We start from the raw sequence: 18,650 nt of genomic DNA on the forward strand, positions 1-18,650 counted from the left end.
ACCTACCACACGGGGTGTCTGTTGTGGGGAAAGAAGATAAAGGAAACTGTAAGCCGCTCTGAGACTCTTGATTCAGAGAGAAGGGCGGGGTATAAATCTACGGTTTTCTTCTTCCAAGGGGCCAAAGGTTAAAAACATCAATAGTTATAGACAAAAGTACACGTTTATTACAAAAACATATAAAAATCTTGCAGGGGCCCAAATGAAGCCTCATAAAATCATCAAAGAGACAAATGCACAAGAAAGATACATATATGACCTGATGCATTTTGGCCTGCAGAGGCCGCCTTCAGAGATCAAAATACAACAAAGTCCCAGTTACATGCATCATCAATATTTGATGGCGTTTTCCAATGGGGCAGTATGATATTAATCAATAACAAAATATGTTTTCTTACTCTCTCCATACTCACTACCCTTTGGGTCCTTCCCATCCAGGAAGTGTAGGGGAGGGATTGGCTGCACACCCTTTCCAGGTGTGGTCCCTTCGAAGTGCCGGCAGTCTGCCCCAGTGCTGAGTTAGCTCAGTGCCGTTTTTCTTGCTGAGGTGGTCGGCGGGGGGAGGGGGGAGCTTTACAAAGTCTGAAATTTATCAGCGGTGGGGAAGGGAAGGAGGAGAAGGTACCACTGGGTGTATGTGTGGGGGGAAGTATTTGTGAATTTCCTGCATTGTGCAGGGAATTGAACAATGAAGATATGAAAAATATGCACTGAAGATGTGAAAAATGTACACAAGATGGCTCTATGACAAAGAATCCATTCTACCCCCCCTCCCCTCCCCAAATCTGCTGAACTGTTAAAAAGAAACCTGCAAGTTTATACAGTTAAATAAAACTTTATTTTGTTTACTTTTAAATAACATCTCAGATGACATAAAGCATATAGTAAAAATTTTACAGCACTGAACTCATGCATTTTAAGCCTTTTTAATGCACACTAATACTGTGTAAATGCGCTTTTATTTTTAGATGCACTAAAATGTCAAGAGCAAGTATATACTGTCTTAAGGCTCAACTGTAATAATGTTCCTTAAGCTCCTGTAGTCTTTACTTGTTGAACAAAGCTAATGCAGGGAGCAGTCCACCATACTTAAGTTGCAGTGAAATCATCACCACAGTACATGTAAACTATGTGCTTGCACTTCATGGACCCCCGAAAGTGGAACTACATGCTTCAAGGAAAACTCAAAGTATCCAATCAATTGTCTCCTTTGTAACATTAAGTTAAGGAGAGCAGCAGTTGCAAGACGGTACTCGTAGATAGGAGAATTCTTATCTCTCCACCCCAAAACTGGGCTCCAAGATGGAAAAAAACATGAGTAGGGAAAAACAAACTGAGAACTGGAGAGTACAGGAAGGTGTTAACACCCAGTGTCCTTTACATGTTCACAGGCCACCACAACTTCTCAACCACATTAAGTGGCAGACATATTTGTAGTAGAACCAACTGCTTCTACCCTTAGTCTGCAGTGAAATTAGCAACAGGTAAGGAGATTTAGTTTCTGTGGTGCAGTGTGAACACAGGCCATCAATGTTGCATCTTCCACACTGCCTCTACCCTCTACCTCATTACAGAGGAGACATCCTCTTGTACTGCAGTTTCAATTCCTAGTGCTAAAGACAGCTGTGGAATTTGTTCAACATCAGCATCCTTTACAGCATTACTGCAGAAAAAGATGAGAAAGTTAGCCATTCTGGGACAAAGGGTAGTAAGACTAGAGTGAACATCTAATCATTTCATCTTTTAAATGTAGTATGACTCATCCCTTTTCCATTAGTCCACCCAATTCAAGAGGAGAATTTGGCAGTACAATAGTTAAAAAGGGAGAAGGAGAAAGGGAGCTTCAAGTGATACATAGCAGAAAAAGTTAGCATTTAGGTAGACACCTAAGTTTCTTTGGAATTGTTTTTTACACTAGTTTATGAAGCATTCAAATGTATACCATTTTGAAACACATATACACAAAAGAATATTCCTTGAAAGTACCTCTGAACCATCACCTAAGATGTCCATGCCACGTACCCGTTATATCCATGCTATGAACCAAATATACACAAATACCACATGCTAGCCACTTGGTTTTCATCACTTAATTTTAAATTGAGATCTACAAAACTTCAAATTAAATTTTTCAAACACAATGAAATGTAGTTGGTTAACGAATTTCCTTTAAATCTATACACTCTATTGTTAAGCACTGAATTTTATTTGAATCAGGCTGTTTACATGAATGTCTACCTCAAAAAGCACTCCAGAGTTTAGTTTGTATATCAATTAGTAACCCCATCTATAATCTGTATAATCTACTTAACCCTTCACTGTGGGGGAATCCCTTTCAAGTGGCAAAGCTTGTCCAAATGCCATAATTTTAAACTGGCATAAAAAGGAAACAAACTAAAAGTTCATCAGAATCTAAATGTGGGGTGGGGTTTTTAACAGAACAGTTCCAGAAGGAAGGCTTCACCCTTTCACTGCATACTATTTTACTTCCATCACAATTTGCGAACCAAGTGCTTCTCTCTTCTGAATGGGAAAGCAGCTTGCTTTGTGTGACTCTGACTTGAAAAATGACTCACAAAGAAAATGTTAACCACTATTTTCTGAAGCTGCTCCAACCTGATTCACATCCCCATGCAGCTACCTTTCAGCCTCCTCTTCTATGCTTGAAGACTTGCCCAGACTTAAACAGAGTTCTTTGTACATTAATGCCAAACTTTGTATTCTTTCATCCATAACTCAGTCAAAAATCATCAACAATTTAGATACAAAATCTACAGCTTCCCTTTCATAATCAAGCCATGCTGACACTTCAGATCTCTTGAAAATACCTCACATTGCTTCTTTGTTTCAGGATTAGCTTTGGGTCAAACAAACACAGATATTCTTCCAGTATTTTAAATGGCAGATTTCCAACAGGCCAACTACTCTTCACACACAAAACACAAACATCTACAACTCAAGGATATGTCAAGGCTTCCAAGTGAAGCTGTGTCTGATTTCCCAGTGACAAAATATAACAATTCCCTTATCATTAGATATCACAAAGGCAGATATTTTCCTTTCATATCAGGTAATCATATCATGAAGATCTGTATAAAAAGTAAATTTTGTGCACAGCTGCTGAAGTCCATCTGTAATGTTGTAAAGTTTAATTGCTACCAGTTACATTTCTAGATTATAGACGCTAACTGAATGTTGCAAATATTCTCTTTTTAGGCCCTCTTCCAGTTGCAACATACATTGTTTGTTACAGAGCATTACCTGAACAGTGTTACTTACAGTAGTAGCTTTAATTTAAAAAAAAAATTAGAATGGCAATTCACAACCTCAATCACTGCACTAGAATAACGTCCAAAACATACAATTTTCCTTATGTTCTAGGATGTAAAAAATATGACACAAATAAGAATCTCCCAAAAGGCCAGATTAGACAGTGGTAAGCTCTCAGAGTTCACAACTGTATAGCCTACACTTGACAAAGTGATTGAAATACATTTAATAACTGTCAGGAAACAGGACAACTATACTTCAGTTTAAAAAAAAGAGTTTCTTTTCAATATGGCAGATTAGTAAACATTGCCCCCCCCCCCGAAAATAAATCATGTAAACACCTTGCAGAATGTGGCAAGTAAAACACTGACAGTCAATGCCAGTAGCCTTCAACAACTCATAAATAGTAGTTTTTGTACAAGAAACATGATAAAGTCTAGTACACAAAATACATTTTAGGTCTTATGAGTTAAAAAAAAAGCTGTTAGTGCAATATTATTATGTCAGTATATCATGCTTTGGAAATTTAATGTTGACTTTTATATATACAGGATACAGCAATGTTTAACTAGAAGCAAACAAAAATATGCAACATAAAACATTTACATACAAGTATCTGAGTCTTAATGTTGGCTGCTGAATCGGATTTTCTTTTTTTGCAGTCTTGCTGTGCCATGTGTGCCCTTCTGTATGCCATTCCACAGTATTTTTTTTAAAATACTATAAGTGGTCTCTTTAACTGAATCAAAAATAAGTTCTAAAATTGCAGCTCTTTGAAGCCACGGCAGTTTCTCCAATCATCACTTGCAACAAAAGCTGGGGAGGAGGGAAACAGTAATTAATGTAAGGAAATTTAGTCAAGGTTAGAAGACTTAAGCAAGCGTTCGCAAAATCATACAATACATACTGCTTCTCTGAATTCCTTTTTTGCATTTATTAATGTAGGTCTGAAACTACAATTCCAAAGCATGCTGAGTAGATACAAAAAGTAAGGGAATTAAAATGCATCCAGACATAACCAATGCATAAAATGCTCTCAAGCAAACGTTGCATCAAGACTCTCCTGTCTTACATGTATAACTAATAAATGAGGCAAGGCTGATAGTTTAAAAATTATATACTCCACACTAAATTTGAAAAGTAATGAGGTGAATTATAACAAATAAGAAAGCCACACCATTAAGATTTAATGATAAAAGTTGCCATATGAAACAGCATAAAATTAACCCCAAACTGCTACCGCTACACAGACTACAACAGACGTGTCGAACTCATTTGTTAGAAGGACCAGATATATAGACAGTTCAAGGTTGACTCAGCCTTCCATCCTTCCGAGATCGGTAAAATGAGTACCCAGCTTGCTGGGGGGAAAGTGTAGATGACTGGGGAAGGCAATGGCAAACCACCCCGTAAAAAGTCTGCCATGAAAACATCGTGATGTGACGTCACCCGAGTTGGAAATGACTGGTGCTTGCATGGGGACTACCTTTACCTTTTTACTTTGTTGGGCCAGGCCATAAGTACCATAAACGTAACTTGAGATATAAACGTTCTAAAGATGATTTCAGATGCCAAATGGCAATAGCAGGTGAACAACAGCAGGCTTGACTGGATTAGGTGTTAATATGCAAAAGGATAGTAGGTGTGGAATTACCAGCATTAGTAATGAGACAGGAAACCTAGGTCTCAATATGGTCCAGGAGGATTCAGTCTAGGAGGATGTAAAGAATAGATGAAAATAAGTTTGCCATTAGAAATCACAATATTCAAAAAACAGTGGGGGGATATTTAACCTTCCAGGCCATTGCTGATATAAGATTAGCAAAGGAATTTCAAAGTGAGATTAGAAAGAGAGACTGCTGAATTGCAAACTGATAATGAAGCTCAATACATTGTCCGAAGCTGAAATAAACCCTAGGTTTCCAGTCTCATTACCAATGCTTGCTTTGGTCATCTGGCATCAGAAATCACTCTCCAAGTTATAAGGATCAATGGGCTCATATTCTAGCTGTGTCTGAGGAAGTGAGCAGTGACTCACAAAAGCTCATGCCCTGCCACAAATTTTGTTAGGTGCTACTGGACCCTTGCTCCTTTCCACTAATAAAGCTTTCAAGCTGTACTAGGATTCTTCCTGCTCCATTCATCTGTTTAAACTGAAGAGGGGGATTTCTCCAATTGAAATGTGTAGATTTCATATTGGGCAAAATCCACTCAAGTACTAGTGATGATAATGAAACAGGTGAAGAAGCAAAGGAGGAGTGAATAAAGGTAGCTAGTGAGATGGGGGGGGGGGGAGAAGGGGAGATATGTTGAACTGGAACATATGGAATCATAAATGTATTTTTAAATATTTAGCTATCTACTTCCATTATTAAACAATGGAATCCAATGGAACTGGACTATAAAACAATGGAAGCTAATCAAAGTATTCTATTTCCAAATCAGGGTCTTTTTGAAATAAAATAAATCAAAATAATTTCCTTTTAATTCTCCTTTCCCTTTATCCCAATGCACCCCTTCCTTTTTAACACACATACACCTGTGTGTGCGCGCGCGTGTGAGAGAGAGAGAGATCAAGTCTCATTAAAAACAGCAGAGCATGGTGATCTCAATGTAAATTGTGCTTGTCAGAAGAATCCATCTATCCTCCCTCCGAAGAAGTGAAGAAAACTTATACTTGAAATAAACTGTTGCTGATCTTCAAGGAACTTTACTTTCTCTCCTGGGTGAGGCTCTCTCTCACTCTTTGTCTCCCTCTCCCTTTCTCTCAAAGGAGGAGCCATCAGCCAATGGAGGGAAGGGAGGCTTGGCTTAGAAGGAGGCAGCAGAAGGAGATGGACAAAAGCAGGCTGCAGTGTAGCAGCACCAGAGAAGGACGTGGGAGGGAGCCACTTGCTCGCAGGACTGATCCAGCCTAGTCTCTGGACTACAGTATCTAATCCGCACTATAAAAGCCACAACTGAGTTGGATTTTAAGGAGCTTTCCCACTAATTACAATATTTTCTTTATAGAAAAAGTAGACTTGTGCCAACAAAATAGACTAAGTTAACTGTTGGAGAAATACCTGGGATGCAGCACAATAAAAATCAGAATACAAGCCTTCCATCAATGGTTCAGAAATACCGGTAAAATAAAAATGTTTATACTTGACATCTGAAACTCAACAGTAGTGCACAGTACACAGCTGTGGTGGTTAAGAGGGAGCTGGAAAGGTGAGGTGCCACAACTGAGAGCGCCCTCTCGCTAATTTCTACTCACCTTACTTTGGATTGTGGAGGCACAAAGAAAAGGGGCCTCTGAGGAAAATTTTAGCTGTCGTGTGGGTTCATATCAGAGCAGTTATTAGGGTACTTTTAAAGTCTTGTAACAGTCTGACTAGGGGAACAGTCAGCACTTTGAATTACATTCTGAAGACACTGATAGCCAATGTAGTTTTTTAAATACCAGCAAGATATGATCTCATAGTCTGTGCTACCCAGTACTCTTGCTGCTGTATTTTAACCCAACTGAACCTTTAACCACTCTTCAAAGGCAACGTTATATAGAGCACAACACAGTCATGTAGCTTAGAACCAATCAGAGCATGGATAACTAACTGTTCATTTGAAAATACATACAAAATGGATGTGATCTGAAGAGAAGAGAGCTCCTGATATAATTCAAGGCAAAAATTTACTCTACCAATAACCGCACAGACTGCAAATAAGTAGTTATACTTTATAAAATCATTTTTCCTCTCACCTTTAAGACAGTTCCCATTTTAGCCGAGGTTTTGTGAATCATCATTTATAATAATTAGTTAATTATGATGCAAAGCATAAAGTAGTTAACAAATTCTTCAGGCAATACAGAAGAACTGGAAACTACTTTGCAACCAGTGGGTTTGTTACGGATGCAATTTTCCATCAGCAGAATGGAATTTGCCTGCCTCTTCTCCCACTGCAGCCTACTTATCTTGACAGAATGCTGCACCTTGGGGATGGGGACTCAGAAGAATAATATGCGGGGAGGGCATCTGCAGGCTAGATCCTACCATTAAAAAAATGCTAGCTTATCAGATACATAGTATACCCTCCTGCATCTGTATTTGGAATTGCTGGTGCTTCAAAGCATTCTAGACTTTGAATGCTCTATCACAAAGTAGTATACAACTTTTACTGCTAATACTGCATTTGATTTTGTGGTGTTTTCTACGCAGGGGCAGGCATGTGTAGTCTCCACGTCGCTGCTAAGGTTGTTAATACAGTGCAGCAGTAATGGATCATCCATATGGTAAATTTCCCCATAATCTCCGTGACTAGTCCCCCCCAGAAATGGTAATTTCCCCCACTCAAGGCTTTTCCAGGTTTTTTAAACTAGCAATTGAATACCAATATGTTACAATATGTGTAACAGGTTCTCTGAAGCCCCAAGCCTTGATCCTTTTAATGAAAGTCTCTAGCCCCTTTCATTGCAGAAATACACTTTTCCCTCTATATCTCTACACAGAAGAAGGCGAGAAGGAGATTGGATTTATACCCTGCCCTTCGCTACTCAAAGGAGTCTCAGAGCAGCTTACAATCTCCTTTCCCTTCACCTCCCCACAACTGACACTCTATATGGTAGGTGGAGCCGAGAGCACTCTCCAAAAACTGCTCTTGAGAACATCTCTGAGACAGTTGTGACTGACCCAAGGTCACTCCAGCAGTTGCATGTGAAGGAATAGGGATTAAAACAAAATTCTCCCAGATAAAAGTCTTCCCACTTAGCCACTACACCAAACTGGCTCTCACTACACCAACTGGCTCTAGACACTCTAGGTCACGGATGGCCAAACTTGCTTAACATAAGAACCACACAGAATAAACATCAGATGTTTGAGAGCCACGAGGAAGGAAGGAAGGAAGGAAGGAAGGAAGGAAGGAAGGAAGGAAGGAAGGAAGGAAGGAAGGAAGGAAGGAAGGAAGGAAGGAAGGAAGGAAGGAAGGAAGGAAGGAAGGAAGGAAGGAAGGAAAATAGGGGAGGGGTGGAAAGAAAGCAACTTTACCTTTAAATGTATTCTCCAAGCTGCTGGCTGGCTTTGCTTGGAAAAATGATTTAAAGAGACAAATGCCTTCTCCAAGCTGGCTGATGGGGTGGTGAGGTCTTTGAGAGCCACACAAGTATGAAAGAGCCACCATTTGGCCACCCCTGCTCTAGCTACTAGACACTTATTAATAAAAGTAGGGGATTCAGAGGGCCTGTTAAAAGATCTTGTTATAATGTTTTACTGACAAAATGATATTGAGGTGTCAATCAGAAAAACAAAAAGCCCCATTGTGGGGAAAATGGTTAACTTGTGGACAGGACTGGGAAGAGAACCAGCCCATCCACTGGACATAATTAGATCACCAGCCTGGGTCAGAACTGGAAGGGCACCACGCTAGGCCTCCTGCAGTCTCATGAGACAAGCCAAGGCCCACAGCAAGGAACAGTCCCAAGTTTTAGCACCCTAGGACTCCTAAGCAGTAGGCAAGACCCTACCCCTGTATCCAGGACTGGCATGGTACTGTGGCAAGCAGTAGGGTGAACGGGGAATGGTAGAAGGCATATCGAGTCAGCAAAGGGGTGGGGGGAATCAAGATTGGAGAAAGAACTGGGATGTGTAAACTAGAAGAGCTGGGTGGCATCTTTCAAAAAATGGTCTGGGAACCAGTGTGGCAGGTTGAAAGGAGAGGAGGGTGCTTCCCTCCTGACTGGCAGGGCTATGTATAGCTGGGGCGGCATACAGGCCAATGTCAGGAGTGTCAGGAGAATACCACCTTGCCTTTATTCAAACAGTATGAAGGGTATTGATTAAATATACTGGATAATTTTCCCACCCTACTTTATTTTTAACACAGTGTAGTTTGTTTGTTTTTTAAATCCTTTTCTAGTCCAAAGTTGTTTTAAATTTTTGCCTAATCATCCCAATCTTCTGTCTTCTTGAAAAACATCTCTTTTTTGGGGAAGGGGGTACCTCTTCCTTCTGCACATCCACCCACAGCACCACAGAACAAGACAGCAGCACCACAAGCACAAAGGAAGGCTGAGTGGGCAGCAGGAATAAGTTGGTCTGTTTGCAACAAAGGCAGAATGAGTACCCCAGACCCTACTGTGTGCCTGATCCCTCCATATTACTACTGAATGGTGGAGAGGAAGGGTCTAGTTGGGGCTGCTCTGGGGGGAGGACAGGTGAGCCAGGCAGTGGGCAAAAGGGTGGCAGACAGGCACAATGCAGCTGTCTCCATCTGCAGTCTCGCTCATCTGCTTCATCTCCCCTTGGCAGGAAGCAGTTGCATTCCCTCACCTGGCTCTCCCAGCCATGTGTTTACTGTGGTTTTCAGACCAAACTATACTACGTTAGCCTCTAAAGGAGCAAACATTTATATTGTAGGCTGGCAGAACACGTACTTAGCACAGCCAGGCCACAATACTACTGTTCTACACAAAGGCCACCACCTGCATCTAGCTTCTGGCCACCTCCTGGGCACACAAATGACTCTATTACCAGCAGCCCAGGAGGACATTGTGGCATGGATGCAGCTCCTTGGCTGGCAGGCAGAGCCTTGTGGAGCCTGCTGGTTTCCATATATGCAAGAAAGGAAATGGGACTTGTTTCCATGTGCAGCTCTATGTAAGCCTGTGACAGAAGATATCAGTTTGCAAGCCTGGAAAGGTGCATCTCCCTGTGCTTACAAGCCAGTGAAGACTGCTCCACCACATGGCCAGCCCATGAAGCACGCAGGGCTGCTTCAACTACTGTTCAATGCTAAAATAAAAATTACTCAGTCTTTAAGGTCCTACAAAAATCATGCCTATCAGAGTACGTATGGAGAGAGTTCAGGGTATGAGATTTGGGCACCGATTTTTTGAACTTTAGAATACTCCAAACTGACATCAGCCCAGCAGGTGCATACTGCCGGCTTTGATCTGGATTAGTATTTCTGTAGGTGCAAGGATTTCTACCTGTAGAGCCCGATTTTCTTATCTACGCTCTCTCAGTGAGGTCCTAAAACATTTGGGGAGAATTTTTAATTGCTGCAGGAGAGAAGTTGTGTTCTGCAGTCAGAAATCCTTATGCTTACAGGAACACAGAACTGCACAGGACCCACAGAAAAGGGAAACATTTGTTTCTTAATGGTTTACAGGCTCTGGTTTATGGATGGTACGAAGAATTGAAGAATCATGTCTACAAATTTATAGGGCAAGAATAAGATAGGAAGATTAGATGAGTAGGGAACAGAATAGCAAATTGCAATCCCAGTTGGCTGTGAATTTCAACCAGACTACGCAAAGAACACCACAGACAAGACCTGGTCCAAGATCTTTCCATATGTACCATTTTCCTCATCCTTGGAATCTGGAATGAAGACATGCAAAGAAGATTTCCCTAAGGCAAGAAGTTTTTTGTTTTTCAAAAAGCTTTATTACACACAAATCAGTTAAATGCTAGCTATTTTGTGACAGTTTAAAGATAAAAAAGTAATGTGATGTATATAGGTCTAATGAGGAACTCCAAGACTAAAGAGGGCTTTTCCAATCAATATTCTAGCTACACACTTCAGATATTTCCATATATAATTAAAAAAAATCAAAATAGTACTAGTCACTTGCCACCACTCCAAATGGGTTTAAACGATTTCTCTTTCTTCTAGGCACTTGGAGGTGTATATCAGTGCCATCTTAAGCAGAACTGCTTCACTCTAAGTCCACTGACTTCAGTGGAATTAGAAGGGTGCTAGGATGGCACTATCAGTTCTTCTATAGAATCAAATTATCTTGTTACTAATATCATGAATGAGCATGCAGATACATGTAAAATGCTCAAATCAAGGACAGGGACTGTAAGCTACACTACACTGCAGTGTACTGTCTGTTTCTTTAAGTATACTACTACTATTATGTAATTTCTGCATGGTTTAAAGGGTTGTCCTTTGTTTCAGCTCTATATCAGATTTCTGCTTGTTTCCAAATTTCTGCAACTGCACTGTATTTTTGGACTTGTTGATCATATTGTCTTACACTATGTGATCCACCTTGTGTCTCAGTGAGAAAGGTGTACAAGAAATAACGTAAATAATAGATAAATTAGGGCAACTGATTTATTCGTATAAAATCTGGTCATTTGGAGTATATAAAACAGGTGGATCCAATAAACTATAAGTGGAATTAATTTGTGGAAAGGATCTTTGCCACTTTCTATGTTCCCCCTGGTCTCTGAAAAATCATTCATGTAGATCGGGGACCCTGGGGAATGGTGTGTGATGTGGCACAGAGGACTACAGCAAGAAGAGGGAACTGGCAGAAACACCATGACTGCACAAATTCTCATCTAACTTTCACAACCGTGGTCAATACATAGGCCAGGTTCATCACACATCTATTATTATTGTATTTTAAACAGATATTTCACTCAAGTATGTGTTTACCATGTTTAGTTCTCAAGAATTCACTGATGACATTGGTAATACAAGCTCTATTGTAAGATTATGATATTAGCTACAAAATCTTAAGGAAACCACCCCCACCCCATAGAGGTTGAATAGTCTTATAGGCCTATTCTACCTGAAAAGTAAATTTGAAACTGTTTACATACAGCATATTTAACCACCATACAATTTAGCATCAAAACCTTTGAAAAATTGACTATTACAACAAATGAATGGTACATAAACAGAGATATCCAAAATTGCTAACACTCACTTTTTGTCTTTGTAGTTTAGTCAGTCTAACAGCCACATTCTTGAACACTTTGTGCTTGTGCTCTTCTTGGAGATCTCAATTGTCTCAATGCAGCATCTCCATACTGAATACCTGAGCCCATTCTTTCTGGATCTAGTTCACCTGATTAAAGCAAAACAATCATTCATTATGATCTAAATAGTTTTCTGCACACACGATTGAGTTGAAATTCCAGAAAGTTCAAACTTCAACTGTATTGGATTTGACATTAAAACTGAACTGTTCCTGAACATTATATAAAGCCATTAATATACACATTTTTCTGATTAAAAGTAGTTAAAATATAAAATATGTTAACTATTCTGTGCTATAATCTTGGTTGAAATCAACCTGTTTTAGGACTCTAGTAAAGTGAATCTGAGCAGATGAGATAAAATACATACAGAATTTTACTAAGAAGTCTTGTCAACAATTCTTTCTAATGAAAGCAGCATTGTTCAAGTATTATTCAAACTCAAAACTTCATACCATTTTTTCCTACTTTTTTTTTTTGCAAGAATCAAAACAAGTGGCAAACCAAACAGACAAAGAAACTTGCATTCTATTTTACATGAACAGTACTGACTCACAGGGACAGCACTACCCAGTAGGCCAGGTAGGCTGCCACCTAGGGCAGCATCTGGCCACAAGGGCACCAGCCCCGCAGGAGGAAGTGCATGGAACAGGGAGAGGCATGTGGGCATAGCTCTGGCTCCAGCTGCCTTCCCTCTCCTTTCTCCTCCCCTCGGCCAGGCCAGCCTCACCTCCCTCCTTCCCTCACTCGCCTGCCTTCCCTCCCTGCTGTCATTGGCGGCAACAGAAATGAGTAGCAAACTCTTGTTGATGTGGGGTGAGCCACTGCTTTGGATCTGACAAAGAGAACATGCCTGGGGATCTGGCTGTCTGTTTTTCTTCTTAATAATGGAGATCAGTATTTTGTGAGAATAAGTTCCAACCCTCAAAGAGCAAGTATAGTGCATGTCTGGAGGAAATGTGATTGTGCTGTCTTAACACAATGGCTGATGCCACTGACCTTGCCAACAAATCTGCAGCATGTCCACCCACATTTATCTCATGTTTGGAGACCTTTCGGCTTCTGCCTGATAAACTTGGCTAATGACCTGGAAGCTTTTTTAGGTGTTGGGATAAGTTTTCCCACAGAAACAGCTGATCCCCCCCCCCCCCCGCTTAATGGCCTGATAATTTAAAATTTGAAAAGTTGCTGAAGAATATAGTTTCCATCCTAGGGAGTCTAGAGGTCTACTCTCTTTGTCCAATGGGAAAAAGTGTTGCCCCTGCCTCTGACATGACTGCATCTTTTTGGTGACGAAGGAGGAAGGTGGAGGATGGGTGAACAGAAACTCACAAGACCTTTTTGATCTTGCAGAGTGTTTCAACTCTTCTGGAGATCACCAGCATGGATGCTGGTTTCTGTCATAACTGAGATGTGAGATTGACCAGACCATCTAAGATAGGAAAAGTCACAATGCCCAGGGAAGTGCAGGTAGAGACAACTCAAGATTGATCTGTGGGCTTAATATCAGACATGACCACAGTGACTATATTCAGTGCCTTGGCCGTTCTTAACATTTGTCCCCCATAGAAGCATAAATCCTCATTTGGAGAGACAGGCATGGGAAACCCCACCCTATTGCCTGAAGAAGTTTCTGCCTCACTTGCTGAAATAAAGTAAGAAACAACAGCCCCTTCTTCCACAGGTTCAGACTCCAGGGATGCTGAGGGCAACATATGACATTGAGACCCCTGCTGACCAAAAGCCCCTGTGATGGACTGCAAGGTTTTTTAGCTAAGCAGCAAGGAATCAAGAGAACTGCTAGGTCACATGACTAAGAGCTGTGAAGTCAGACTGATTAGAATTCTCAGCAATTTGGGGGGAAAAGGGGGTCAGCAGTCAGTTAGTTTAGATTAGGGGTGGGGAATGTTTTTTCTGCCAAGGGCCATATAGATATTTATAACATCATTCGCGGGCCATTAAAAATTATCAACTTAAAAAACAGTGCTCTGCAGAGGAAGAATGGTTCAGGCCAGCAAAATTAATGCAAATAATTGTTTTTCTATTTGAAGTCATGTGGGGAGAGCCTAATCTGGTGCGCACAAACACACCGGGCCCGTCGCCCTAGACAAATGCATAGGTCCAGGACTTTTTTGTAGAAGAGGCCCAGCAGGAACTCAGTAGCATATTAGACCACATCCCCTAATATTAGCATATTAGGTCACACACTCATTAGCATATTAGGCCACACATCTGCGATAATCAAGTGCAAACTGAACTGTGACAGTAACTTTTCCAGGCCCTGCAGCAATTCTGGCCAACCAGCCAGGCCCCAGGGAGGCTGCCGCACAGTACATCTGGGCCCTGCGGAGGCTGCTGCACAGTGTGGCTGGGCCCCACAATCCTCACTGGCCAGCCAGGCCCCAGAGAGGCTGTTACATGGCTTGGATTGGCCCAGCAATCCCCGAGGGCCAAACCAAGTGACCTCGAGGGCCGTATATGGTTCCCCACCCCTGGTTTAGATGGTCAGTCAGAGCATTCAGACCTAGAGAGCAGATTTGTGAAGCAGCAGCCAGTTTTAGGGAAACTGCTGCTAGAGACTGAATTATGCTGGTTACATCTAGAGAGAGAGGTTAGTTTAAAAAAAGGAGCCTCTAAAAGGAAAGCTCCTTGGTGTTAAAAGACACTTCTCAGAGAAAGCTTTTACCCAGCTGAGAAAAGACTAGGAGTCTCGGAAGACTGTTTGCCAAAGGGCCTGGGTAGGGGCAAAGACAGTCTTATAGCAGGCGAAACTGGAGGAATTATCATGGTATAGAGAGATTGCCTGGAAGTCCAGTCTAAGGGAGTCTTAGGAGAAGTAGAATAACACTGTGTGTTCTCAGAGCCACAAACAAAGTAATTGCATAAGCTATACCAGTATAACATCTGCCTAGAGTAAACTAAAGTGAAGCATCTTGAACTAAAACAAAAGTCTAACCTGTGTAATTATCCTCAATCCCACCTGTTTGTGTGAATAAAGATCTACCCTATTTGCTGTTCAAAAGCTGTAATGCCTGAATTTCTGAACTAAAAGCAACCTCCACTGAAACAGTGTCAGCCTAAAAAAAGTATAAGCCAGCCTGAAGGAATGCACAATACCAACCCATTTTAACATAAAGATTTGTTTCTGTTATGGCAGTGGGCTACCACAAAGATACTTAGTTTCATTTATTACAGCAGCAGTACAGCCGAAAGAAAAAAAAGGGGGGGGGGGGAGAAAGTGGATGTCACTGTAAAAAGGTAGTCAGAAAATCAGACAAAGACTAATCAAATCTTTAATCAGGAAACAGTCTACATCAAAGCCTCCATGGGAGGACCATAACTTGGTGGACCAGGGTGAGGATGCTGAGAGCAACAATCAGGCCATTGTTCTAAATAAACTGAACACATAGTAATGATGCCACTGTGGAGGGCTCAACTGCATTCTCAAAGTGGTTTTTGACAGGTCACATGGAAGGCTGGCTCTTTTCCTTTCACTCTGTGACATATGCATGTCAGGGAGGGATAAGTGCAGTAACAGGGTACAAGAAGGAACCAAAATGACATTGGATCCCAGGAGAGATTTAGGTGGAGATGACCTCCTGTGATGTTTAGATGACAAGGATGCCTTCTCCTTGCCTTATTTAAGGGAGGTTCCAGCAGAATGGGAGCTGGAACCAAGCATGAAGATGAGGGTAGGCTACGCGCATCAAAGCTGAGGACAGAACCATGGATGCAGGCCTCTTTATTTCATTTGAAAGTGAGGCTTAGGAGTTGTTGGGCCCATCAGAATCAAACATACAGATGGGAGGCTGGAATGGGGCTCCAGAATGGGAACTGAAGGGACCGACCACATGGATGACAGAACCTTTGTTAGACCCATTTTCTGACTCTGTGTGGACAGTTCAGGGGAGGTGAGAGCCTTCTCTCAGAGTGCTGCCTTAAGTCAAAAAGCTCTGTCCAAGTGTGCCTTAGGGGTAAACCCCTAGCAAATCTTGCAGGAGGTCACATCAGACTCTCCCAAACCCTTCAGGTAAAGATAGTGCTCATTGTTGTGGGTCATCTTCATTGAACATTTCGGGCATTTTTACAACAAGGCTTTTGAGGTCAATGTAGAATCAAGGGGGAAACGTCAGCTGGCAAACAAAGCAGGAAGAGGGGTAGGTCAATGAGAGCCAGCTCACCACCATGAACAACATGCCCCTTGATGATCTCAGCAAGATTCAACAAAAAAAAAAATACCAAGTGAGAGACAAGGACTTCCAGCCAAAAAAACAAGCAAGAAGGAGCGATCACTAGAGGAACCTATCTATGCAGTGGCAGAAAAGGTAGCAAGGAGGCACCCTCCTCACACTATGTGATGGTTTAGGCACTAAAATACTATTGTGTTTCCTCCAAGGGGGAGGGGTTCTGCCCTTTGATAGGTTTTTCCCCCCTAGCTTAAAGCTATCTGGGGCAGGCCCACACAAGCATAGTCCCAGTATGGAGCTGCACTGAAGATGGATGAACTTAAAACTTAATTCAAGATGATGATGATGCATCATCAGTGATCTCAGATATTATATTTATCTGTCCCCAACAGTACATTAAGAAAGGGTTAGATTTTTGGCAACTGCTAGATCTGTTTGACATTGTCCCATTGTCTCATGCCTTTTTATAATGAAATGAGAGCTCATTTTTCATGGCTTTTTGTCCAAGTCTACGCAATCCAGAAGAGGCTTCGAGTCAACAGAAAACAAAAGACGGCCGCATGCAGAAAGCAATTTAAGTGAGAACTGGGTGCTATTTTACTGCAAAGAAAAAGAAAATCTACCTTAATAAGTACGTGTGTGTTAACTGCCATCAAGTTGTTTCCAACTTAAGGTGACCCTATGAATTAATGACCTTCAAAATATCCTTAATAGCCTTGCTCAAGTCTTCCAAACTGAGGGTCACGGCTTCCCTGGTCAAGTCAATCTCTCTTATGTTGGGTCTTCCTCTTTTCCTGCTGCCTTCAACTTTTCCTAGCATTATTGTCTTTTCCAGTAACTGTTGTCTTCTCATAATGTGACCAAAGTACAATAGTGTCAATATAGTCATTTTAGCTTCTAGGGAAAGTTCAAGCTTTATTTATCTGGAACCCACTTACTGGTCTTTTTGGTGGTCCATGCTATCTATAAAACTCACCTCTGACTCCAATGTTTCAACTTCCTTCATTGTCCAACTTTCACATCATACATAGGTATGAGGAATTTTACATTATGAATTATCTTGATCTTGGTCACCAGCAACACATCCTTAACACTTAAGAATCTTTTGTAGCTCCTTCGTGCCTGCCCTTCCCAGTCTCAATCTCCTTCTGATTTCTTGGTTGCAGTCTCTCTTTTGGATGATGATGACACCAAGAAACAGAAAATCTTCAACAATTTCAGTTTCACTGTAATCCCGCTTTGGTGCTTACTGGTTTAACTTTCAGGAGCAGATGTTCCAAGTCTTCACTATTTTCTGCCAGAATGTGGTGTCATCCACACACCTCAAATTGTTAATGTTCGTTCCCCCAGTTCTCACTCCATCTAAATCTGATTCATCGTTCCTTATATGTTCTGCATAACAAACTGAAGGGACAAGGAGATAAAGGTCACCCTTGTCTGACAGCTTTGCCAACTGGAAACTATTTTGTTTCTCATATTCTGTCCTAACAGTAGCCTCTTGACCAGAGTATAGGTTGTGCATCAAAACAATCATATACCACTGCATGCCCATTTCTTTTAAAAACAACGACTGATTTTCATGATCTACTAAGTCATATTCTTTAATGATTTTGATGGACTCAGTTTCTGTGGCTTGGAACAGCTCTACTTATATTCCACTATTCCTGGTGTTTGCTTTGAATGCTGCTTTCAATTCACATTATAAAAATGCAGGTTCAGATAGCAATTTTGATAGTACAGGGTTATTCCACTGTAGTTGACCGTGCTCAAAATTCAGGATATGATTACTTACCTGACTCAATTTTATTAAGTATTTTTCTTGCACACTGTACAAAGGCCTCTTCAACGTTCTCTCCTGTCAATGCACTTGTTTCCAAGAACATCATCTCTGCAACAGATACAAAAATGAAACGAACTTATTTGGTCAAATGGTAGAATGGTCAAAAGACATGTGATTCAGTTCTACTATGAAGCTAAACACCATTGGGCTCATAAACTGCCATGATGGAAAACCAACTGTCAGCTACGCAATAAACCCCTCTGAGATCTAGTTGTGGTATGTATGCTGCTGATATATAACTACTTATTAATCTGTAGAATCTTTTTCACTGCATAAAGTCCGCTATAGTGCAAACTGTGAACATATGTAGTTTTTCATAATGTCATCAATACTAGGTAACCTAGAAACTCATTTCTTCCACTTTTCCATCATGCAGCTAAATTTGAATTGTGCTTTAATGTGACCTTAGATGATTATCAGGGAGGGAAGGCAGCAAGATTTACTCTGATCTCATCAGATCTTGGAAGCTAACCAGTGTCAGTACTTGGTAGGGAGTCCACCAAGGAAGACTCTGCAGAGGAAGTCAACGTCAAGCCACCTCTACTTCTCATTTGTCTTGAAAGCCCCTTGCTGGGGTCCCCATAAATTGGCTGTGAC

General features: G+C 41.1%; 1 protein-coding gene across 2 annotated transcripts in view; it reads right to left on the reverse strand.

Moving 5' to 3' along the window:
- Positions 1 to 815: 815 nt before the first annotated feature.
- Positions 816 to 18,650, reverse strand: part of RAB4A (RAB4A, member RAS oncogene family) — a 31,633-nt gene continuing 13,798 nt past the window's right edge. The window contains exons 6-8 of one of the 2 annotated variants that reach the window (XM_060242884.1): positions 18,006 to 18,101; positions 11,975 to 12,115; positions 816 to 4,086 (exon numbers count right to left, since the gene is read on the reverse strand). In XM_060242884.1, the coding sequence (XP_060098867.1) occupies positions 12,000 to 12,115; positions 18,006 to 18,101 (212 nt within the window). In that variant the 3' untranslated portion in view covers positions 816 to 4,086; positions 11,975 to 11,999. The remainder of the gene's footprint in view (positions 4,087 to 11,974; positions 12,116 to 18,005; positions 18,102 to 18,650) is intronic. The other variant, XM_060242885.1, reaches the window with a different exon arrangement.

The sequence above is a fragment of the Heteronotia binoei genome, chromosome 1 (genome assembly GCF_032191835.1).
Source record: "Heteronotia binoei isolate CCM8104 ecotype False Entrance Well chromosome 1, APGP_CSIRO_Hbin_v1, whole genome shotgun sequence".
Lineage (NCBI taxonomy): Eukaryota > Metazoa > Chordata > Lepidosauria > Squamata > Gekkonidae > Heteronotia > Heteronotia binoei.